General features: G+C 34.6%; 1 protein-coding gene across 2 annotated transcripts in view; it reads right to left on the reverse strand.

Annotated features, from left to right (window-relative positions):
- Window positions 1–436: 436 nt before the first annotated feature.
- SCAMP1 (secretory carrier membrane protein 1) overlaps window positions 437–26,329 on the reverse strand; it is a 117,889-nt gene continuing 91,996 nt past the window's right edge. For both annotated transcript variants that reach the window (XM_072736941.1, XM_072736942.1), the window contains 3 exons: window positions 25,120–25,221; window positions 22,657–22,774; window positions 437–3,401 (listed from right to left, as the gene is read on the reverse strand). In XM_072736941.1, the coding sequence (XP_072593042.1) occupies window positions 3,237–3,401; window positions 22,657–22,774; window positions 25,120–25,221 (385 nt within the window). In that variant the 3' untranslated portion in view covers window positions 437–3,236. The remainder of the gene's footprint in view (window positions 3,402–22,656; window positions 22,775–25,119; window positions 25,222–26,329) is intronic.

The raw sequence follows: 26,329 nt of genomic DNA on the forward strand, positions 1-26,329 counted from the left end.
ATTAAAATCTACTTACTCTTTAGATAACACCCAGAAAATTTTAAATGCTGTTCCTATTTAACTTAACAGTATTTCTTAAAATAAGATTCACCATGAACATTTAAGATTTTTACATCCTCTTTAGATAACCAAGTGAAAAATCCAACAATACACAAATAGGTACTCTCATCGGTACACAAAACACAATGACACGTAGCTAGGTTAAGAAATAGAACACAAGTCTAAGCTAATCAATACAATCCTAGTACAGAGCATCCGTTTTAACCCCCAAGGAAAAACCTGAGCCACAAAACAGGGTTTCCAGTTTGAACCTCCCAAACTTCTAGATAGTATGTATATTTTCACCTTAAAGTGATCAAAATATATGAGGGAAGCTCATGTTCCACCACCTAAAAGGTCTAATAAAAAAAAAAAAATGTCATTTTATGCTGCTCAGTTTTAAATGAAGTCTTTTATATTATTTATTTATTCAGCACATGATAGAGCTATACAGACTCTTTAAAAATCAAAGGTGAAATTTCTATATACATTAAACCCACAGCATAATCTCTAACTCTGAAATGCTAATATAGGTTTTTAAAATTAGACAAACTAACATCCAGTAAACAGCATTTTATTTTATGACACTCTGTGTTAATACAATAAATATACAAAACTTCCAAACCACTGAAAACATGCAACATTAGAGGGACAGATGGAGAGCATTTATATAGAACCATGACGCTCACTATGATGGCAGCGCAGTATTATTCATTGACAAAATATACAAACATCCCTAGATAAATAATCCAAGTCCCAAATAACAAATCACTGAGCAATCATTTTCCAGTGTTCAAATTTTAGTTTGAAATAAAACAGCCACAACTTAATATATTGCAAACTGAAAAAGGACACGAATGCTTACAACAATGAAGACCATTTCATGACTGTGATACTGGGTCATGTTAGTATTAAATATAAAAAATTAACAAATGTCAATCTCTTGCTGGAAAATGTGACCATTTACTATTGTTAGAAGAACAGTGAATATTAAGAATTTAAAATCCCTATGCCTTATCAAACTGTTAGTATTGCCATCATTTTAATGCACATTTATGTTTTTAAAAAACAATTCTCTCATAAGCTTGTATTAACCCAAGAAACTGGATTTTAAAACATCTTCCCCACCCACACACAAAAAGGTACTGTTGGTTTTAATTATTTGCTATTTAACAAAGCCACCTTTGGGGATTTCTGCAAGACAGAGAGAAGCCCTCCTATTCTTGAAGGAAAGTATCTCAGTATTTTTCAAGTCTCTATATTCATTTGTAGTTGAAAGAAAAAAAGAAATGGACTTGAAATATAAATTAATGATGAACATAAGTATTGTATTTTGTGGTTAATGTTTTGAATGTCTGTTAAATACACACTCATAAAGCACAATGTGATAAAACAGATTTTCTGTAAGATTATAGAATCTGAAAAACGAACTGGCTTATTTGTTTGAGAAAGTAGGGAGATTATCACTGATCAGAAATATTCATAAAAACAGCTTTAAATTCATATTCTAAATCCTATTTTAATCAGAATAAAGGAAATATCTTCCAAGTATATTACTTTAATAAATCCCAACTAAATCAAATGTAAACACTATCTAGATGAACCAAAGCTTCCCTCATAGTGAGAACTCATCATCCCACCCCCAATATGAAATTCATTTATCTCCAGATTTGGGGAAAAGAATGAAAGTGACTTAACCATTTATGTGCCCATTTGATTCTTTTTAGAAAGGATCTGCAGTCTCAAATAATATAATCCAATAGACTATCCTTACTTAAAGTCAACTTGAAGAAATCACTGATTATTCTGCAATCGTAAATTAGCTAACAACTTCCAAAACATAGTATATAATGACTTTACAAATGTCTGTGGGTCATTTAATCACTATTAAAAATGATTTAAAGTTTCAAACCAAGTATACCTTAAGAATGAAATCCTATGCTGCATAGTAACAATTTTAATGTGGTTATATTTATAATTAATGCATTTAACTGTATTTGTATTTTCTTGCTGGGTGCAGGTTAAATATTTTTTCTATTGCTGAAAAATTTTAATGTATTCAGTCTGTCTCAAAAATTGAAAGACTGAAGTGCATTAGGGATTCAAGTATATGTGAAACAACAGCGTCTTTTTATTTTTAATCCCACTACAGCTGAGAGGCTAAAAGAAAAATCCCTGAAATACTGTATGTTCTTTTTGGACAAGGAGTTAGTCTAGACTTTAATGCCTCTGTTAAAAATTACACACACACTCCCCAAAAAAGAGCTGCCAAACACAATCTCAATTCAGTTAAAATGAGTAGCCACAAGAATATACCAAAGTTTCCATACAGTAATATTCTACTATGATACGAATACTGAAAATTAAAAAAAAAAAACACAACAGTATTATCATCACTACATTCTATTCCATTGATTATCTACCCTTTTTTGGATAATGCACTGCATATTATGTTCTCAAATTGCATCCCAATAAATTTTTATGTAAAAGAAACTATTGCAGAAAACCACTTCTTTGATTCTACCAGCAACTCCCTAATCTTAAAACCATAAGCAGTGCAGAAGCCAAAATACTAATTCTTTTAAGAAATGTGGTGCCCATGCAAGATCAGAGATTGATATCAAAATATCAACTACTCTAAAAAGAAAAAGAGGAACAAAAATAAAAGGATAAATTTACATGATCTACTACAAAATGCACACAGGCTCTTCACTGGTGACTAAAACTGCTAAAAAGCAAGCCAATTTTAACACCCCTAAGTCCCTGATGGCCTATTTCTTCCAATATAAATGTGGAAAACAGAATGAAGTATCATCTTAATGCTCCAATATGTAATCCTTTAAGTCTAAGATTCTTGAAAGAAAGACTGCAGCTAGTACTAAATGCATTTTTAATCATAAGTATCATATTAATTTCAGTGTGTCACCACTGAAATAATTTGCTGAACATTCATCCCCCAAAAAATATGGAGAATATTTATTTAGCATGTGATATTTTTTTCTGCAGGGGGCGCCAAAATATTAAACTGCTAGGTAAATAATAAGACAAGGAAGTTTTTCTGGTTTTAGCCCATGCACAAGTGAACAGGAAATATACATGCCATGTGTACTGTGTTTTGAACATAAAAATATTTATAGAATACAGTAACTGGAGAAAAAGTACAGTCAGAAGATACCAGTGTATTGTTGGAGGGTTCTCTAAATCTGGTTACCCTTGAAAGCATTCTGGGCTGCACTAGTTGCTGCACTTGAAGCTGCATTTGCAGCTGCAGTCTGGACAGTTTTGTTGGACATCACTCCTGTTGCAAATTCTTGTTGGGCTTTCTCAAAACTAGCACCTGTTGTGCGGTATAGTCCGTGTACCTATGGAGGCACAAAAAAGTGGGACAAAGTAAGTGGTAATCTATACATTCATTTTCAGCAACTCTTCAATTAATCTCAATTTTACGCAGAGATAAAATAGACTGTAGCCATGATTCCTAAGGTCAAGAACATCAGCCATGACATCAGTACACAATTTTGTATTTAAATATTTTCCTAACAAAGACACTTCCATTTTATCTCCAAAGCACAGGAGATACTTATGTTTATGCTAAACCAACTGTAAAAACTTCTTAACCAAAAGCAAAAGGCTATGTTTTCTGCTGTTCCTACTTATTTATTACAGAGAATGGTTTAAATATAAGAAGAGACATTCAGACTTTGATATATTAATTGACTACCTTAGACAATTCGGAGAGAATAATACCTTATCTATTTCTATGTTGGCTACATATAAACCACTAACCTTATTATAATCAAATGCTATCATTTTATCATTTAATGTACCAAATACTATTTATATTCTTAGAGATGCTGTTGCTATCCTCTCTCACTCCATATACCATTTTACTTTTTGTGTATGGTCAAGTCCTAAAGGATTTACAAAGGAAAAGTTTTGGGAACTGTCCACCCACACTGATTTATCACTTAAATCTTTGGGATTTGTTTGCAAGAGCAAGGTTCAAAAATAACTCTATTAGCCTAAGTTTCAAGATGCATAAACTATGAAGTGCACCAATACATAACATCAGCCAATTTAATACACATTTGAGAAAAGAAGTAATAAAACAAATTAGATGTTTATTTATTACATGCTTACAAACTTAGGGGGAGGGAGGAAGAGATAGAAAGGGAATTTATACTACATTTTGATGAGGTCTAAATAAAGCCGGCCTTGAATGCAATCAAAGAAGATCTGGAAGATTGGGACAGTGCACCCAAGTCAGTCTTCTTCCCAATCCTCTATAGGTAAGGACTGATTACTTGTGGAATAAATATGGAGTAAGGAAAAGTAGAATGTGTCAAAGATTTTTTAAGTCAAGCTTGGATACTGGGAAGTTGTTTCAAGAAGACAGAATAGAAAAGATAGGTTGGTTTAGAGGGGAAATGAGATGCTAAGTTCTAAATATTCATATATTCCACAAATGTCTACTGGATACCTGCTCTAGACCTGCTACAGCAGGCAGCTGAAGATTTAGTCTGGAGCTCAACGGAGGAATGGGCAAGAAACGGACTTGAAAAGCAATGGCACAGCAATGGTAGCTGCAACTCTAACATAAATGAAATTTTTTCCATGGAGGAAAAAAAAAGAGTCAAGTACCAAAGACTGTTAAGATACCAGTATTTAAGAGATACCCACAACAACAAGGAATAATTAAAAGAGAAACGGAAAAAGCCAGAGACTTTTCACAGATGCCTAGGGAAGAAAGCCACATTAAAGAATGAAGAGTTGCCCAGGGTGAAGATAAAAATACTCCAACAGCCCTGAGTTCTTCTAACACAGTGGTGAAAGTAAATGCCATTTTATAGTGGAACAAAGTGTAAAAGGGTCAGGGAGAGGAAGTGAGTGCTAACAAGTACACTTTAGGTAAACCCTAAAGTTCTATTCTTCTAGTACTAGAGCCCTATCATAATTTAATTCTTTTAATACTTTGAGACAATGATGAGAAAATGACTTTTTCACATGTTGGTTAACTGAACATTAAAATGTAATGCATAGTCTCACAAAGCAGGAAGGCAAAATAAAGGTAGGTGTGTACACAGTACTCAATAGTACAAATCTATATAGACTCAGAGAGCCACCTAGAGGGAAAAGATTACATATGTATTCAGTGCATAATGCTCAAATACTGTATGAAACCCATTAGATCCATGTGAAAAGAATGATTCTTTGATCAGTGCTCCAACATGACAGGCTAATTTTAAGTATCACTATCTTGAAAAGCCCATCATTTCCCTGCTGTGTTTGATTGGTATCTACTGATAGCTCATATTCCTTATGAAATCAAGGACAAAGCTTTATGATAAAATATTACAATTTTTAAAAAGTAGACAGCTTAAATACTTGCTATCTCTTCCAGTTATAAATACTGCATTAACCTAAATATTTTGTTCTAGGAGCAACACAGAAAGAACACTAGATTTGGTATCTACTTACTCCACTACTTTCTACCCAGCTGGTCACCACTCGAAACCTCAAGTTTAGAACACCTGGGTGGCTCAGTCAGTTGGGCATCTGCCTTTGGCTTGGGTCATGATCACAGAGTCCCAGGATTAAACCCCAGGTTTCCTCACTCACCAAGGAGTCTGCTTCTCCCTCTGATCCTCCCCACTCTCATGTTCTCTCTTTCACTGTTTCTCTCTCAAATAAACAAATCTTAAAAAAAAAAAAAACAAAAACCTCAAGTTTACTTCCCCTTTACAACAAGTATTTGTTGCCCTGTCTCTCAGAGTTTTTTAAGGATCAAATGAGAATTATGTAAATATTTAATATGTAAAATGTAATAAAAATTAAAATTAATTTTTAAAAAACTGTAGAAGTGTCACAGCCAAGATACAGCTCCAGAGGGAATCTTGCTTTCTTAATGTATCTTCAAAAATATATCAGTGTATACTGTGCTGTTATATGACACAAAAACTATATACTATATACTATGGAAAGTAAAGAACCATGGTACAGTACTTAAACAAAATAATCCCAAACATATATTTCCATTAAAGCTTAAAGAATACAATTTCAAGAAATGATGCTTTTATTAATATAAGATGCCTGTTATACCAAAATTATTTTAACTTTTTTAAAACTGGGGAAAAAAACAAAGATGAATTTTTGAAATTTCGATTTTTGAGTTTTTTAAAAAAAAACTTATGGATCTCTTAGCCTAACATTTTCAATTAAACATTTCCTATAAGCCATCTGTGAACTGTCTATAGACCTGGGTCAGATACCTCTTCTGTAACCTCCTGACTAATACTCAAGTTTCACACTATTGAAATCCCACTCATCTTTCAAGGCCTATCTCATATACTGCTGTCCTCTTTCTGCCTGACCAAGTTGTGGCTCTCCCTATTGTGAGCACCTCCAATACCTTGTACATCTTTTATGGATATATACCATGCTTTTTTTCATTTGTAGGGTTTGTAGGTATACATTTCCACTCATTGTTATATCCCATTAGATAGACATAGTAACTTGCTAAGGTACCTGTCTTGTTCTGTCCCAGAGCATGCAACTCTTTTTTTATATATATATATTTAACTCTTTTTAAATTTAATTTTATTTATTTATTCATGAGAGACACAGATAGAGAGGCAGAGACACAGGCAGAGGGAGAAGCAGGCTCCATGCAGGGAGCTCGACACAGGACTCGATCCTGGGTCTCCAGGTCAGGCCCTGGGCTAAAGGTGGCACTAAACCGCTGAGCCACCCGGGCTGCCCGAGCATGCAACTTTTAATCTTGGGATCATGAGTTCAAGCTCCACACTGGGTGTAGAGCTTACTTTAAAACAACAACAATAGGGCATAGTGACTTGTCGTAGAAGCCACTATATAATTAATTGTTTATCTATTAGGGATTTTTTTCTTTTTTTTTTTTTGGATCCCTGGGATCCCTGGGTGGCTCAGCGGGTTTAGCGCCTGCCTTCAGCCCAGGGCGTGATCCTGGAGACGTCGGGCTCCCTGCATGGAGCCTGCTTCTCCCTCTGCCTGCATCTCTGCCTTTCTTCCTCTCGGTGTCTCTCATGAATAAATAAGTAAAATTTAAAAAAAAGTTTTTTTTTTATCCCTGCTTGGGATCCATTCCATATATACATATATTTTTATTCAGTGAGCCCAACGTGGGACTCTATCCCAGGTCTCCAGGATCATGCCCTAGGCTGAAGGCAGGTACTAAACCACTGAGCCACCCGGGCTGCAGGGATTAAACAAATGGCCCAAATGCTCTAGCAGACTGTATCTGTGTAACAAAGTAAATTGCTTAGTTTATAATTACTTTACAGGTTGTTTCAAAAGTGAACATAACCAGGGAACTTTAAACTGACATCAACAGATAGGATCATTCAGGCAGAAAATCAATCAATCAAGGAAGGAGTGGCTTTGAAGGACACATTAGGCTAAATGGACTTAATAGATATACACAGAACACCACATCAAAAACAGCAGAACACACATTCTTTTAAACTACACATGGAAAATAAAATAATAAAATAAAATAAATAAATAAATAAAATAAAATAATAAAATAAAATAATAAAATAAAATTAAAATAAAATAAAATAAAATAAAATAAAATAAAATAAAATAAAATAAAATACTACACATGGAACACTGTCCAGGACAGATCACATACTAAGCCATAAAACTCCATAAATTTAAGAAGACTAAAATTATATCGAGTATCTTTCCTGACCACAATGGTATTAAACTAAAATCAATTACAAGGAAAAAACTAGACAAAAACACAAATACAAAGAGGCTAAACAAGAGGTTACCAAACAACCAATGTGTCAACAAAGGCATCAGAGAGGGGGAAAAAAATACATTTAGACAAATGAAAATGGAAACCCGACAGTTCAAAATCTTGAGACAAAGCAAAAGACGACCTCAGAAAAAAGTTTAAAGCAATACAAGCAACCTCCAGGAAACTAGAATAATCTCAAACAATCTAACCTTACACCTAAAGGTACTAAAAACTAACCAAACAACACCCACTGTAAGTAGAAGCAAAGACATAATAAAGATCATAATGGAAATAGACAAAATAGAGACAAAAACAGAAAAAAAAATTAATGAAACTAAAAACCAGTTCTTTTAAAAGATAAACAAAATTGATAGATAAATCTTTACAGATACATCAAGCAAAAAAAAAGAGGACTCAAAATCCGAAATAAAAAAGAACAAATTATATCCAACACTATAGAAATACAAAAGATTACAAGAGACTACTATGAAAAATTATATATCAACAACCTGGACAACCCAGATGAAATGGATAAATTCTTAAAAACATACAAACCTTCCAAGACTAAATCAGGAATAAATAGAAAATCTGAACAAACTAATTACTAGTAAGGAAACTGAATCATTAATACAAAAAACTCCCAACGAACAAAAGTTGAGGACTGGGTGGCTTCACTGGTGAGTTTTACCAAACATTTAAAGAAGAGCTAATTAATACCTATTCTTCTCAAACTAGTCCAAAATATTGAGAAGAAATGCTTCCACATTCATTCTATGGGGCCAGCATTACTCATTTAGTATCCCAAACAAAGACACTGCAAAGAAAGAAGAAAGAAAGAAAGAAAGAAAGAAAGAAAGAAAGAAAGAGAAAAAGAAAAAGAAAAAGAAAAAGAAAAAGAAAAAGAAAAAAAAGAAAGAAAAGAAAAGAAAAGAAAAGAAAAGAAAAGAAAAGAAAAGAAAAGAAAAGAAAAGAAAGAAGGATAGGAAAGAAGGAAGGAAGGAAGGAAGGAAGGAAGGAAGGAAGGAGGAAAGAAAGAAGAAAGGAAGGAAAGAAGGAAGGAAGGAAGGAAGGAAAGAAAAGAAGATAGAAAGAAAAGAAAAGAAAAAAGAAAGAAAAGAAAAGAAAAGAAAGAAAAGAAAAGAAAAGAAAAGAAAAGAAAAGAAAAGAAAAGAAAGAAATTCCAGGCCAATATCCCTGATGAACACATATGCAACAATCCTCAAAATAATTAGCAAACCAAATTCAACAATACATTAAAAGGATTATTCACCATGATCAAGTGAGATTTATTCTAGAGATGAAAGATGGTTCAAGGTCTTCAAATCAATCAACATGATACACCAGATTAGCAAAATGAATAAGAATCACATCATCATCTCAATAGAGGTAGAAAAGTCACTTCACAAAATTCAGCATCATTCATGATAAAAACTCTCAACAAAGTGGGTAAAGAGAAAGCATACTTCAACATGATAAAGTCCATATATGACAAACCCTCAGCTAACATACTCAGTGATGAAAAAGTGAAAGCTTTTCCTCTAAGATGAGGAACAAGACAAGAATGTCCACTCCTGCCTTTTTTATTCAACATGGTACTGAAAGTCTTAGTCACAAAAATCAGACAAGGAAAAACAAAAGGCATCCACATCGGTAAGGAAGAAGTTAACTCTGTCACTATTCACAGATAACATGATAATATTCCTAAAGATTCCGTCAAAAAAAACTGAATTCGGTAAAGTTGCAAGACAGAAAATTAATATACAGAAATCTATACACTAACAATAAACTAGAAGAAAGAGAATTATGAAAGTAATCCCATTTACAAATACATCAAAAAAAAAGAAGAAGAAATACCTAGGAATAAACTTAACCAAGGAAGTAAAAGACCCATATAATGAAAACTATAAAACACTGATGAAATGAACTGATTATGATACAAACTAATGGAAAGATATATCATGCTCATGGAGTCAAAGAATATTGTTAAAATGCTCAAACTTTCCAAAGTAATTTACAGATTTAATGCAATCTCAGAATTTTTCAGAAAACTAGAATAATCCTAAAATTTATACAGAACCACAAAAGACCCCAAATAGCCAAAGCAATCTTGACAAAGAACAACAAAGCCGAGTATCACAATTCCAGATTCAAGCTCTACTACAAAGCTATGGTAATCAAAACAGTACAATACTGGCACAAAGAGAGACACACAGAATGGAACATCATACAGAGCCTAGAAATAAACCCATTCTTATACGCTTAATTAATCGGTGACAAAGGAGGTTAAGAATATACAGTGAGGGAAAGACCTTCTCTTCAATAAATGGTACTGGGAAAACTGGGCAGCTATATGCATAAGAATGAAACTGGACCACTTTCTTAGACCATACATAAAAATAAATTCAAAATAGATTAAACACATAATGTAAGACGTGAAGCCATAAAACTCCTAAAAGAAAACATAGGCAGTAAACTCTTGGACATTAATCTTAGCTATATTTTTTTGGATATATCTCCTCATACAAGTGTAACAAAAGCAAAGCAAAAATAAACAACTGGGACTACATCAAACTAAAAAGCTTTTTGCCAATGAAGGAAACCATCAACTAAATGAAAAGGTAATACATACTGAATGGGAGAAGATATGTGCAAGTGATACAAATGATAAGAGCCTAATATCCAAAATATATAAAGAATCAATACAACTTAAAAAACCAAATAACAGGGATCCCTGGGTGGCGCGGCGGTTTGGTGCCTGCCTTTGGCCCAGGGCGCGATCCTGGAGACCCGGGATCGAATCCCACGTCGGGCTCCCAGTGCATGGAGCCTGCTTCTCCCTCTGCCTATGTCTCTGCCTCTCTCTCTCTCTCTCTCTCTCTCTCTCTCTGTGTGACTATCATAAATAAATAAAAATTAAAAAAAAAAAACAAATAACAATTAAAAAATGGGAAGAACTTGAATAGACATTTTCCCAAAAACAACATACAAATAGCCAACAGCTATGTGAAAAAATGTTCAATATCACTAATCATCAGGGAAATGCAAATCAAAACCACAATGAGATACCACTTCACACCAGTCAAAATGGCTATCCTCAAAAAGACAAGACATAACAAGCGTTGGCAAAAATGTGGGGAAAAGGGAACCTTCCTGCGCTGTTGGTAGGCATGTAAACTGGTATAACAACTACGGAAAACAGTATGGAGATTCCTCAAAAAACTAAAAATAGAAGTACCGTATGATACGACAGTCATTCCACTTCTGGTTGTTTACCCCAAAATTTGAAAAGATATATATGCATGCCTATGTTTGTTGCATATTATTTACAATAGCCAAGATATAAAAGAAATCTAAGTATCTGCTGATAAATGAATAAAGATGTGAGATATATATATATATATATATATATATACACACACAATGTAGTATTACTCAGCCAAGAGAAGATTGCAATCTTGCCATTTTCAACAACATGGATGAACCCAGAAGGTATTATGCTAAGTGAATTAAGTCAGAGAAAGACAAATGCCATATGATTTCACTTACATGCAGAATCTAAAAAACAAAATACATGAGCAAACAACAACAAAAAAACAGAGACTCATAAATACAGAGAACAAATTGATGGTTGCCGGGGTCCTGGGAGAGGTGGTACAGAAGTGAAAGGATGGGCAAAATACATGAAGGGGATTAAGGGTACAAATTTCCAGTCACAAAATAAGTATGTGTAACTTTGTATGCTGACAGAGGGTAACGATACTTATCATGGAAAGTACTTCATAATGTTTATTTACCTTTTTTTAAAAAAGACTTTATTTATTTATTCATGAGAGACATGGAGAGAGAGAGAGGCAGAGACACAGGCAGAGGGAAAAGCAGGCTCCATGCAGAGACCCCGATGCAGGACTCAATCTCACGGGGGACTCCAGGATCATGCCCTGGGCCAAAGGCAGGAGCTTAACTGCTGAGCCACCCAGGGATCTCCATGGAAGAAATCTTAAGTAGGCATCACATCCAGTTCGGAGCCCAGTGTGGGGGGCTCAACCTCACAACCCTGAAAATCATGACCTAAGCCAAAATCAAGAGTTCAATATTTAACCAACTGAGCCACCCAGGAGCCCCCTAATGTTTACAAATGTCAAATCACTATTTGTACACCTGAAACTAATATAATACTGTATGTCAACTATAATTCAGTTAATAAAAAGTAAAAAGTATTTAGAACAAAAATTTTTAATGTCCTCAACATACTGTTTAAAAATATGACTATGCTTATTTATTAACTCCTTATTTATATTTATTTCATTGATTGTAAGTTTCAATGTTGAGTGCTCTCTCTATGATTTAAGTATATATTAATATATATATGATTTTATACAGATGATTAGATATAAATAACTGTAATGAGTAAGTTTAGAAGATAGTATAATTTATTTGTGAAAACTGAATTTTTATGTAATCATATGTACCATATTGAAGTAATTTCAGTTTTGGAAAAAAACTAAAAATTAAAAGTGATCATAGTATATTTTACACCTACTAGGATGGTATGAAATATACTATGGAAAATATAGTATATGTTTCCATATACTATGGAATATTGCTATATTGCTGATTGGGATGCAAAACAGTATGGCCACTGTAGAAAAGTTTGGTAGTTTCTCAAAAAACTAAACATAGAATTACCATTTGACTACCAAGCAATTCGTCTTAAGTATATACCCAAAAGAATTCAAAGCAAAGGGACTAGCACAGGCTCTTGTATACCAATACTCAGCGTAGCATTATTTACAATAGCCAAAAGGTAGAAACAACCCAAGTACCATCCACAGATTAATAAAAGCAATATAATATATACGTGCAGAATATTTAGCTATAAAAAAGAGTGAAATTCTGATTCATACAACATAGATGAACCCTAAAAACTTTATGCTAAGTGAAATAATCCAGACACAAAAGGAAAATATCCAAAAATTCCACTTATATGGAATATCTATAATAGGCAAATTCATTGGGGGCAGAAAGTAGATTAGAGCTTGCCAAGCACCCAGGGTGTAGGGGGAAATGGAGAGCTATTGCTATATGACTGCAGAGTGCTGCTTGACATGATAAAGTTTGGGAAATAATGGTTACAGTTACATAACAGTGTGAATATAATTAATGCCACTGAATTGTATACTTAAAAATGATTAAAATGGCAAATTTTATATATATTTTGCCACAATTTGAAAAAATAATGTAATATCAAAAACAATGAACTGCGTGCTTAAAATGGATAAATTACATATGATTATCACTCAACATAAGTTGTCAAAAATGAACATATAAAGATTAGATAAAAATGTGTACGGCATTATAAATACTACCAGAGCTAACAAATTTGAACATGCCTAAGTAAAGATGATTTACAATAATTTAGACATATTAATCTTGATTTGGGATGTATTAAGTAGCTTAGTACTTACAGAAAAGAATAACAAAATAAAAGTAGGGGGCAGGCAGAAAAAAATGAACATACTAAGAATACCACTTGAGGACGGTATAAAATACTTGCTCAGAGTGCCAATTTTTCTAGGGTCTCAAAAATATTACTGTGCCTACTGTGTGTCCTCTGAATGAAGAAAACAAGCATGTGGACCCACATTTAATGCAGGCAATGTGAATCATATGAAATTGATTCATAATCAGGAAAATTGTAGTGCTGGATGATTCAGAGAAAGAGATCGAGAGACAAAGTAAGCATACTATTTGTGACTATAAAAAAAAAAAGTTACTAGCATCCTGTCCCAGATCCAAATAAAGCAGAAAGAAAGAAAGAAAGAAAGAAAGAAAGAAAGAAAGAAAGAAAGAAAGAAAGAAAGAAAGAGCATTTTCAAAAAAAGTGAAAGTATCACTTTCAATCTAAAGAACACTATTACTTAAATATAAGAGGATACGTTCACAAAGCATTTACTACAAAACACCAATTTAACTAATCAATGAGACTTGTCATTATTCTGGTTCATACACCCAAGTTCTGTACTCTCACACAAAAGTATTTCCAGAATGGATATACTGTCATTTTCAAAAAATTTCAATCATTTAAGGAAACTTGTTTTTTTTAAAAGTGAAATCAGTTTTTTTTTCTTTTTTTTAAGACTGTATTTATCTATTTGAGAGAGGGATTGAGAGAGACAGGGACAGTGAAGAGAGAAAGCACAAGTAGGGGCAGGGGCAGAGGAGGAAGTCAACTCAGCTGGGATCACAAGAGCTGAAAGCAGATGCTTAACTGACTGATGCACCCAGGTGCCCCTGAAATAAGTTTTCTTCTAAAATTCTCTTGCAATGCTTAAAAAACTACGTTATTAATTACTTTATTACTGTGAACACAAATGTCTATGAACAGTTTTTAAATTTAATGGGAAAAATAATCATTCAAAAGTAAGTCCTAGGGCAGCCCCGGTGACTCAGTAGTTTAGCGCCACCTTCGGCCCAGGGCCTGACCCTGGAGACCTGGGATAGTCGTCGGGCTCCCTGCATGGAGCTCGCTTCTCCCTCTGCCTGTGTCTCTGCCTGCCTCTCTCTCTCTCTCTGTCATGAGTAAATGAATAAAATCTTTAAAAAACGAAAGTCCTGAAAAGGAATACAAATTGTATATCATCTATCTCTTCCATACTAAGTTATTCTGACTCCTATACCAGTACCAACTAAAAGAAAGAAATTTTTGGATTCCTCTGGTATGATCCATTGAAAATACTTCCCCCTCAGTCCAAAATTTACTCAATTATATTTGTTTACTATAAAAAGAAGACCTTAAAAAAAAAAAAACTTTTAGAAACAACCTAAGTGAAAGCTTAAGAAATCTATCTGTGAAAGGCAAGAGCTGAACTGTTCCCTTATCTGTGAAGAAATAGATATTCTTAGATTTCAATTTTCCAAATTTCATTTATAAAGTGACACTAGGAGGAAACAGAGATACACCATAGCATTTACTGGGCACTTTATATAGCAATGATTACTTACTCAATTATGCAAGGCTTCAGAATGCCAAAAGAATTCTTAAAAATTGTATTCATTATAATTTAAATAAATATATACCACCGAGCATGTTTAGCTGGGCTGGAGACAGAATAGTCTGAAAACATGTGACAATATTCTAGAGGCAAGAAATGTGCATTGGGAACTTTTGGAGGGCATTAACTGTTTATGAAGAGCCTGACCCCTAGTGGTTAGCAACTATGGCTACATACACACAGAGGAAAGCCAGTTTTAAGCAAGCGTAGAAAAGAAAATTAAAAATTAGACATTTTTACTGGATCTCAATTTCTATCCACAGTAAGAGAAATCCTTTACACTACAAGTATGAAATGTGAGCCAAAATTATATTTGAGCCTATATTATCCCCATGAATTGTACTTCATAAAATTATACAGAAAATCATCTCATCTAAATTCCTATTTCACTAGAATATGAGATTCTGAGAAGCTCAGGGACTTGTGTTGCATTGATCAACAGTGAACACATATAAAAGTAGTTAACTGGTTACTTCTTCAATTATGGGGCAAAATAAGAATAATAATAAATAATAATGATAATAATGTCAACCAAAGTGGAGTATGCAGCACAATTCCCATATTAATGTATTTATTTGGGAAACAATCGTATTTCTTTTGAATGCCCTGGCATACAATCAGCACAACTAAAAATTTTCCTTTAATGGGCTGGATCTTAAAGAATTAAGTATTGGGGGCAAAGCTACAGGTCAAAGACTTTGGAGTGCTGCACATAGCAGCTGCAGAATAAACACTTTCTCCACACTCAGACTGTATTAATCGTCTGTGCCACATACTCCACCATCGCCACTGGTTAAAATTCCCTCCACATTCTTTCCTCAGCAGATGTGCAGTGTGTTCTAACCTGGTCTCACTACCTTAGCCACTATCTAGGCTTCATTTACATCAAGAAGTCATTACTTTCCAAGTCTAGAAATCCCACCTAAAGCTCTTTCCTTTGCCCCCAACTTAAACATCCAAAGCTTACCGTGTGTTTATACTTTGGTGCCCCAATGTTATTTTAAACCTCCTGGATTCAATGTTGAAAATAAATTGATGGGCAGCCCGGGTGGCTCAGCGGTTTAGCGCCGCCTTCCACCCAGGGCCTGATCCTGGAGACCTGGAATTGAGTCCCGCATCAGGCTCCCTGCATAAAGCCTGCTTCTTCCTCTGCCTGTGTCTCTGCCCCTCTCTCTCTCTCTCTCTCTCTCTCTCTCTCTGTGTGTGTGTCTCATGAATAAATAAAATCTTAAAAAAAAAAAGAAATTGATGCCCATATATCTCCTAAATATATAAAATATTTATGTATTTATATAGGCTTCCACCTAATGTGGAACTTGAACTCACGACCCTGTTATTGTCACATGCCCTAACAATTGAATCAGACAGGTGCCCTGATGCCCATATATCTTTCCTTCTTCTTGTACTCTCTTCCTGAATGACCCACCATCGAAAAAGCCTTCGTGTCTTCCTTGAGTCTTCCCTCAACCTACACTTACAGGCCCAGGTCCAATCAATCACTAACTGCTCATTTTCCCTTGACTATAGTTACTTCACACTGCTACTTCATTAGTTCTGGCCACCACCATGACTCACCAACTTCCTACCTTGTCTTCCAGGCTTCTTTTCTTCCAGTACCATATATCCTGCCCCACAAATGCCCAATCTATTTGAGAATAGTCTTTCTAGAAATTGAGGAAGACACAAAGAGATGGAAAAATATTCCATGCTCATGGATTGGAAGAATTAATATTGTGAAAATGTCAATGCTATCCAGGGAAATTTACACATTTAAAGCAATCCCTATTGAAATACCATGGACTTTCTTCAGAGAGTTGGAACAAATCATCTTAAGATTTGTGTGGAATCAGAAAAGACCCCAAATAGCCAGGGGAATATTAATAAAGAAAACCAGAGCTGGGAGCATCACAATGCCAGATTTCAAGTTGTACTACAAAGCTGTGATCATCAAGACAGTGTGGTACTGGCACAAAAACAGACACACCGATCAATGGAACAGAATAGAGAACCCAGAAATGGACCCTCAACTCTATGGTCAACTAATATTCGACAAAGCAGGAAAGACTATCCACTGGAAAAAGGTCAGTCTTTTCAATAAATGGTGCTGGGAAAATTGGACAGCCACGTGCAGAAGAACTAGACCATTCTCTTACATTCTCTTACACCACACACAAAGATAAACTCAAAATGGATGAAAGCTCTAAATGTGAGACAAGAATCCATCAAAATCCTAGAGGAGAATACAGGCAACACCCTTTTTGACCTTGGCCACAGCAACTTCTTGCAAGATACATCTAGGAAGGCAAGGGAAACAAAAGCAAAAATGAATTACTGGGACTTCATCAAGATCAAAAGCTTCTGCACAGCAAAAGAAACAGTCAACAAACCTAAAAGACAACCTACAGAAAGGGAGAAGATACTTGCAAATGACCTATCAGATAAAGGGCTAGTATCCAAGATCTATAAAGAACTTATTAAACTCAACAGCAAAGAAACAAACAATCCAATCATGAAATGGGCAGAAGACATGAACAGAAATCTCACAGAGGAAGACACAGACATGGCCAACAAGCACATGAGAAAATGCTCCGCATCACTTGCCATCAGGGAAATACAAATCAAAACCACAATGAGATCCCACCTCACACCAGTGAGAAGGGTGAAAATTAACAAGGCAGGAAACAACTGTTGGAGAGGATGTGGAGAAAAGGGAACCCTCTTGCACTGTTGGTGGGAATGTGAACTGGTGCAGTCACTCTGGAAAACTGTGTGGAGGTTCCTCAAGGAGTTAAAAATAGAACTGTCCTACGACCCAGCAATTGCACTGCTGGAGATTTACCCCAAAGATATAGATGCGGTGAAATGCCAGGACACCCGCACCCCAATGTTTATAGCAGCAATGTCCACAATAGCCAAACTGTGGAAGGAGCCTCGGTGTCCACTGACAGATGAATGGATAAAGTAGATGTGGTCTATGTATACAATGGAATATTACTCAGCCATCAGAAACAATAAATACCCACCCACTATTTGCTTCGAACTATTTGCTTCGACGTGGATGGACCTGGAGGGTATTATGCTGAGTGAAGTTAAGTCAATCGGAGAAGGACAAACATTGTATGGTCTCATTCATTTGGGGAATATAAAAAATAGTGAAAGGGATTAAAGGGGAAAGGAGAGAAAATGAGTGGGAAATATCAGAGAGGGAGACAGAACATGAGAGACTCCTAACTCTGGGAAACAAACAAGGGGTAGTGGAAAGCGAGGCAGGCGGGGGGATGGGGTGACTGGGTGACGGGCACTGAGAGGAGCAACTGATGAGATGAGCACTGGGTGTTATGCTATATGTTGACAAATGGAACTCCCAATAAAAATATATACAAAGAAAAAGAGAGAGAGAGAGAGAGAGAAAATAGTCTTTCTAAAACTCGAATTGATCAATTCCATTACTTTCCTCTTGAAACTTCTTCTATGGCTCACCACCACTCTGGAGAAGATCCAAACTTCTTAACAAGTTTTCCCAGCTTACAAGATCCTGCAGAATATATCTTATGTGTGCAGCCTCCTCTTTCCCTGTCCTCCACAAACAACACCCCACATTCCCCCCCCCAATTCACGTACCAGGTTTATTTCCCGTCTATACTGAGCTACTTTTAAATCCCTGAATATAGTTAATTTCTGCAACTAAATATAAAAAAGGCACCCCTGCTACATGGTATCTACTTACCCTCTCCCTTCTCCCAATTCCTTTACTTAGATAGCTAAGATACCATGATGAACTGGAGTTAAGATAATACTTTTAAAAACCTCACTACTAACAAGATCTCCAAAACTTAAGTGTCCCTCCTCTATGATCTCTATACTTGTCCCTATAAATAGCCACTAAGTCAGTAAATTGTGGTACCTAATCACTTGTTTCTCCGTCACACCAAAAGTGAGCTCTTTGAACTCATAGTGCAGTACTTGACACATAACTCATCATCATAAATGGTTAACAAATGAATGGAATCTGCAACATATCACAAAACCCTCTACTGTATTCTGAACTTAGGGAATAATTAAAGCAATGTCCAAAGAAATGTTGTCACAGTCAGGTTTCTTTGGCTAGCTATGGTCTTCGGTTATCAATCAAACACTAATCTAGGTGTGCTGAGATGGTATTTTGTGCATGTGATTACTAATCAGTTGACTTTAAGAAAATCAAAGTGTTCTGAGTTATCTAGGTAGGCCTGATCCGATCAGTTGAAAGACTTAAGAATAGAACTAAGGTTTCTCTGAGGAAGAAGAAAACTCCCACCTGCAACTAGAACTTCAGCTTCTGGTTGAGATTTTCCAACCTTCCCTGACTGTCTACCCTATGGATTTCAGACTAACCTAGCAAGCCCCCACAACCACATAAGCCAATTCCTGTCAATAAATCTCTTTGTTCTGTTTCCCTGGTACAACATTGATTGATACAGGCATTTACTAAACAAAAGTAGACACTAAGTCAGACCCTGCAATATAAACTGATAAAGGGGTCAAGAAGATCAGGAAAAAAAAAAAAAAAAGTTAATTTTAATTGAGAAAGCCCTGTGCTGTGCAACTCATGTTCCCTGTTTCACTTAATCCTCTTCTCAACACTATGGAAGTAGTTACCAGTCCCATTTCTTCCTACATTCAACAAATACTTTGAGTGCCTATCACATACAGTGACTACACTGTCAGTCACTGTTCCAGATGTAAGAAACACAACCCGAAAAAAAGCAGACTAGGTCTCTGCTCTAATGGGGCTTAGAGGATAGGTGATGACACTGAACCTGAGTGGTTACAAAAGCCTGCCTCAGCTCACAAAGCTCTAAGTCAAGGAGCCAGAATTTCAATCTGAGTGTATGGTTCCAAAGTTCTTGCTCTTCTAATTCCAATGCTAAAAGTCATGTTCACCCAGAGGAACTTTAACAAGTTGAGTACCCAGAATGTAAGGTATATAAAGTGGCCTGTGTCCCAATGCTGCAGTGAGTAATACCTACAATAAATTCCCCAAGAAAAAAAAAAAAAGAATGACCTAACACATGGGTAATGAGAAAGATTCTGTGAAAGAGACATGAAGACTTGAGCTAGATCTTGAAAGAACACTAGCAGGTCTTCAATTGACATAAAAGATGAAACAACCTAGGAGTCAAGAAGCACAGGATGAACATAAACTGGAACAAAGGAATGTATGTAATACATATAAAGAAACTGAGAAATACAGTTTGACTAGAGGAAAAAGTCTGGATCCAGAAGCAGTAAAAGGTCAACACTAGCCCTATTTCGTACAACTACTAAAATCCCATTCCCAACCCAGTCCACTTCAAAAATCTTCAGTGTTGGGTTTGGTTTTTTGTTTTTTTTATTTTTTAGATTAAGATAGTAACTACATATAAAACTGAAGGAAGTTGGGAGTCTGAGTGACCTGAAAAAAATTTCTGGGCTAGTTAAGGCCGGGAATCAAAAAGAAGAAAAGATGAAAAAGATTCAAAAAAGTATCTAGGAAAGTGACTTAAAAAGTATCAAAACTGGGACGCCTGGGTGGATCAGCGGTTGAGCATCTGCCTTCAGCCCAGGGCATGATCCTGGAGTCCTGGGATCGAGTCCCACATCAGGCTCCCTGCATGGAGCCTGCCTCTCCCTTTGCCTATGTCTCTGCTTTTCTCTGTGTCTCTCATAAATAAATAAAATCTTAAAAAAAAAAAAGTATCAAAAGCAGTCAAAGTGCTGACATAAATTTAAACGGAATCATGAGAAAATACTTAGCATTACCAAATTTATAGTAGGGACTTAATAAATGTTCCTTTTTAAAAAACAGCTTCCCTGAGATAAAAATTTGCATAATATACAATTTACTCTTTTAAAGTGTAGAATTAAGGGGGGTTTAATATTTATTCATAGTGTTGTGAGTATATCATGTATAAATCTAATTTTAGAAATTTTCGTCACCCCAAAAAGAAATTTTATGACCATTAGCAATCCTTCTCTGCCCTACCTCTCGGCGAAGGCAACCGCCAATCTACTTTCTATCTCTATAGATTTGCCTGTTTTGGACACTTCATATAAATGAAATCATGTATTATGTGGTCTTAATTAATGTTTCTTGACTATGAATCAGAACTTCTGGAAGAAGAGCTAGTTTTGAGAAGAAACTGATGAGTCGCTAATGCATTACTGCGAGATGATGATACCAATCAACTGGAGATCTAAACACTCACCTTAGGTGCTTAGGTAAGCCAGCAAGTTGATTTTTATACAAAGCATTATGTCTTCCAACTCCAACATTCTAGGTTACCCACAACAGAGAAGAGAAGGAACCCTCAAAAAATGGAAGATACTAACATCTCCAAAGAAAAAGATTATATGGCACAAAAAGCAGAGAGTTGATTGCATTTAGAAGACCTATACTTAGGAGCTGGACAAAGAAATGAGGGAGAAAGAACAGCCTCAAAGGCAGGAGAATCAGAAGACAATTACAAAGTCTGAGGAAAAGGAGCCAATTGTAATATCGAAGACTGCAGAGTTCAAGAAAAAAAGGTAATTGCAAAAGGCTACAGAATTTAGTAACTTTCGGAGGCTGAGTTTTGATAGTACGTGTGTGTAGTTCAGAAAAGAAATAAAAGCTTTTAAAAGAGAGAAAATGAATAGCAAAATATGGGCAGAAAGAACACAGCCTAGGCTTCACAGTTTTGAGAAGAATAAAAGACAAAAGTGTAAGTAAAATATTTCAGGAGTGCAAAGTGTTCTTAAATATAAGGCATAATTATTCTAAGTAAAAAAAAAAATTATTCTAAGTATTCTTTGTACATATTCTCAAATTACCAGACAGTAAAAAACAAAGAGAAAACTGTTCTAAGGAATTATCTTCTTTAAAATGAGACCCACCAAAAAATCTTTATCATCTTAAAGCAGAGAGGTTATTCCCAGGGTTTCTATATCATGTAGAATCTACATGTTTGAACACATGTGGAATATCAAAAATACGTATCCAAGATACAATAAAACTTTATATAAACAAATAAAACCACTGATTTCTCTCTCACTCTATGTAATAATTTTTTTAAGGCTATAAAAATAGCCATGGGAATTTTATAGAGAGAAGTATAGATAAGATAATTGGGCAGTCACTAAAAATTAATTCATGTTATAATCCAGCCCAAACCTGTCACCAGCTTACTTTATACTTGTAATTCATGCTTTTCAATTTTAAATACATGCAAAACACACATTCCACACAATTTTACTTCTATGTATTAATCAGGATAATATACTTTATATTAAAAAAAAGAAATTTTTTAAAAACATTTAAGAACATATTTTTTAAAATATTTCATTTATTCATGAAAGACACAGAGAGAGAGGCAGAGACACAGGCAGAGGAAGAAGCAGGCTCTCTGTGGGGAACCTGATGACAGTACTCAATTCCTGGACCCCAGGATCACACCCTGAGTTGAAGGCAGAGGCTCAACCACTGAGCCACTCAGATGTCCCAAATACATATTTTCTTAAATTCCAAAATATTTTAAATGAGGTAGACTCTTCATCAAAGAAGATCTGAACTAACAGGATTTTAAAATATTCCCTTTTTACAGAAGTTAAAAATGTGATGAAATTTTCTTTATGCTTAACTTCTAATTGTAAAAAGCTTAATCCTCAGAGAGCATACTTGCCTAAGAACAACAAAACAGCCGGAGGTTATAATGAATCAAGAGCAAAATGGGAAAATGGAAAGTAAACAGAAAATTATATAAATTTACAGATGTAAAATTCACTTACCTTTTTAAACATAACTAGCGAGATGACTGCTGATGCTGTAAAAAGTGCCGCTATGATTATCATCATGATTCCAACGGGAATACTTTGGTTGAGACCAGTAAGGGATGAAATCCAACCACTAAGAAGTAATTTTTTAAAAAGGTATAATTAGACAAATAAGTGAATGCATGCCTTTTCAAAAATAACAAAGCAACCAATACACATTCAGCACTTAAAAGCCAGGTAATATTCACTTCTTTAACTCATTTAATTCTCACAGTTCCATAAGAGAGATGATATTTTAAATCCCTATTTTGCACATCATCCTCTGAGTCAGAGATATTCACTAACTTGCTCAGAGTCACACATCTAAAAAATGACAGTCTAAATTCAAATCCAACACTAAGCACCAAGCCTTAAGTATGTACCACCAGATTTTACTTTTGTTTTTAAATATATGAGCTCATTATTACTTTACATTCACTTAAATTCTACTTAATTATGGAAGAAAATATTTGCAAACTTCATATCCAACCAACAATTAGCATCCAGAATATATGAAGAACTTTCAAAGCTCAAGAGTTAGAAAAAAAATTCATTTAGAAAATGGGCAAAAAGCATGAAAAGATGTTTCTTCAAGATGATATAAAGAGGCAAATAATCACATAAAAAGATGTTCAACATCATGAGTCACTGGAGAAATACAACTTAAAATCTCAGTGAGATATCACTATACATCTATCAGAATAGATAAATTTTAAAAAGTGACAACACTAAATGCTGGTCACGAGTGGAGACTGAGTCACTCATTGTTGGTAGGAATGTAAAATGATACAGCCATTCAGAAAAAGTCTGTTAGGTTCTTAAAAATCATTAAACATGCAACTTCGGATGAACCAACAATTATACTCTTGGGTATTTATCACAAAGAAGTGAAAATGGATGTTCACACAAAACTTGTTCATTAAGGTTTACAGAGACTTTATTTTATAATAGCCTAAAACCAGAAACAGTCCAGAGTCCTTCAACTGGTGAATGTTTAAACAAACTGTGGTATATCCACAATTTTATTCTGGAATAAAAATGAATTAACTACTGATACAATGACCTAGATGAATCTCCAGAGAACTATGCTGAGCACAAAAAGACAAAAGTTACATACCCTATGATTCCACTTATAATATTCTTGAAATGACAAAATAATAGAAAATAGAAATGATGAACAGATTAGTGACTGCTGGGGTTAAGAAAGAAATGACAGCAGGACAGAAGTGAATGTGAATGTGCTATAAAAGGGCAACTTTTAAACATAAACAAAAATTTTTAATTTTTAAAAGAGGTTGGGGTATCTTAAAACAGGTCATTCTGTATGCCACCTCTCTAGTAGCCTCCTGTGCTATGTAGCCACTACACAATGTTATGCTCAATTTTAACACATTTTTCTAAATTTGTGCTGAAAACAAATTTCAATTTAACAAGAAAAAACTTGTGCTGTTAACATAAGCAGTATGTTTTTTGAACATTTAAAATATTCCTTTTCCCTCATTTGCCAAAGACTAAACACACTATTTGAAATGATAATGTATGCTTTTTTTTTTTTTTTTTTTTTTTTTTTTTGTAGAACTGATTTAAAGTATCCATATAAATTCTCTGCATGTATACGTGACCATTAGGGGATCACAAAGCTACCAAACGTCTGATTGCCAGTCTCCACTCTGATTCAGAAGTAGCATACTAAATTTAAATCCTCAATATAGTCTAGTTACCTACTTATTTCATGTATACAGTGGAACAAAGTGGCCTTGTGCATGCTTTTGCTTATAAGAATTCAACTGAATGCAACTCAGTTATAATAGAAGAGAGGGAGAGATAATTTTAGAGATGTGTACTCTTCCACCTACTGTTTCATTCAAGGAATGTTTGCTCCAAAGCATATGAAGAAAGATACCAATCTGCTATTATCTCCTAGCCAAAGTCTAAATAATTTGTTTCTGAGGGTCTCCCACAGAGGGAGCATTGCAGTGATCCCATTTTTTAAAGACAAGTACCCATGTGCATGTGTGTGTATTTGTGTGTGTATGGAAATATATGTTTGTATAGCTAAAATAGCACTTTAAACATAATAGCCTTTTCCTTAAAATCCTAGAAGTTCTTTTCTCTCCCTTCCACAATCGTTAGTCCAGCTATTTGATGACTCCTCAAGTCTCCTTTTCACTCTTCCTCTTAGTGTCTGGTATACACACATTTAATGTAAACTAGCTATAGTATGCTGTTTTTAAAAATGGCAACATAATTTTCAGTAGAATGATGTGCCCAGAGGTTATGCCTTTGACATTTTTTTAAGCTACAGTTTTTACTATTTTTATTTTTGTTTACTTTTGTTAATCTGCCTTTTCTATGTTAACTATTTTTAGGAAGCCAAAAATAATACAGAGTTACTAGATAAACATATTAAAACTAGAGTAATTAAAGTAAATGACTTACCAGTTGCCCCAATTATGAAATCCTGCAGCTTGGAGTACATGAACAGCAAACTGACAAATATAGACGAAGAAGAATACAAAGAATCTGAATGAACTGTCACTCCTTTGGAAAAGGAAAAAAAAAAAAAGGAAGGGAGAGAAACAAGAGGAAGTGTCATTTTTCTCAATATCTTTATATTCCCATGTTGATATTCAAATACTGAGAAATAAAAATATTTTAAAAAATAAGACTGGCAACTACTTAAGGGTATCAACATAATATATGTGAACCCTTTTTCCAAATACTCAATGATGACACTACTCCAAACTCATATTTTGTCCTTTCAATTTTCAATGATATCACAAACATCTTGGCAAAAAGGCTTTTGTTTTCTTTTAAATTACTCAATAGTTTCATTGAGTTTAATTAACATACAGTAAGCTGCAAGTATTTTACATATACATTTTGATAACTCTGACATATATGCATACCCATCCATCTACTTCAATCAAAATAGTAAGCATTTCCCAAAAGTCTCCTTGTGCACCTCAATAATCCCTCCCTCTTCATCCCACCCACTGCTTTGTCACTATAGTTTTCATATTTTAGAATTTTAAATAAATGAGATAATTTATTTATGAACAATAAAGTATATACTTTGTCTTTCTTTCAACACAATTATTTTGAGATTAACTCAGGTTGTTGCACATATCAAGACCATTCCTTTTCACTGACTAGTATTCCACTGTACATATATACCACAGTCTGTCAATTCATTGACCTACAGATAACTTTTTAGGTTATTTCTTGTTTTTTCACTATTACAAATAAAGGTGTTATTAATATTAACTTTCATGTATAAGTCTTCACATGAATATAAATTTCCTCTTCTCTTGGTTAACTACCTAAAAGTAGAATGGCTAGATCACATAATAGGTATATCCTTCATTTCTAAGAAACTGCCAAACTGTTTTCCAAAGGGGTTATTTCATTTTAAAGTCACAGTGACACTGTAGAAGTATTGCAATTCCTCCACATCTCACCAACACTTGGTATGATCAATTCTTTACATCTTAGCCATTCTAGTAGGTATATAAATGCTATCTCAATTGGTTTGAGTTTGGTTGAGCACTTTTTCATTGCCTTTTGCCATCAGTTTATCTTCTATGGTGAACTGTTAAAATCCTTTTCCAAGGTTTTACATGTTTTTTCCTCTTATTGTTAGGTTTTG

This window comes from Vulpes vulpes, chromosome 14, assembly GCF_048418805.1.
Source record: "Vulpes vulpes isolate BD-2025 chromosome 14, VulVul3, whole genome shotgun sequence".
Classification (NCBI taxonomy): Eukaryota; Metazoa; Chordata; class Mammalia; order Carnivora; family Canidae; genus Vulpes; species Vulpes vulpes.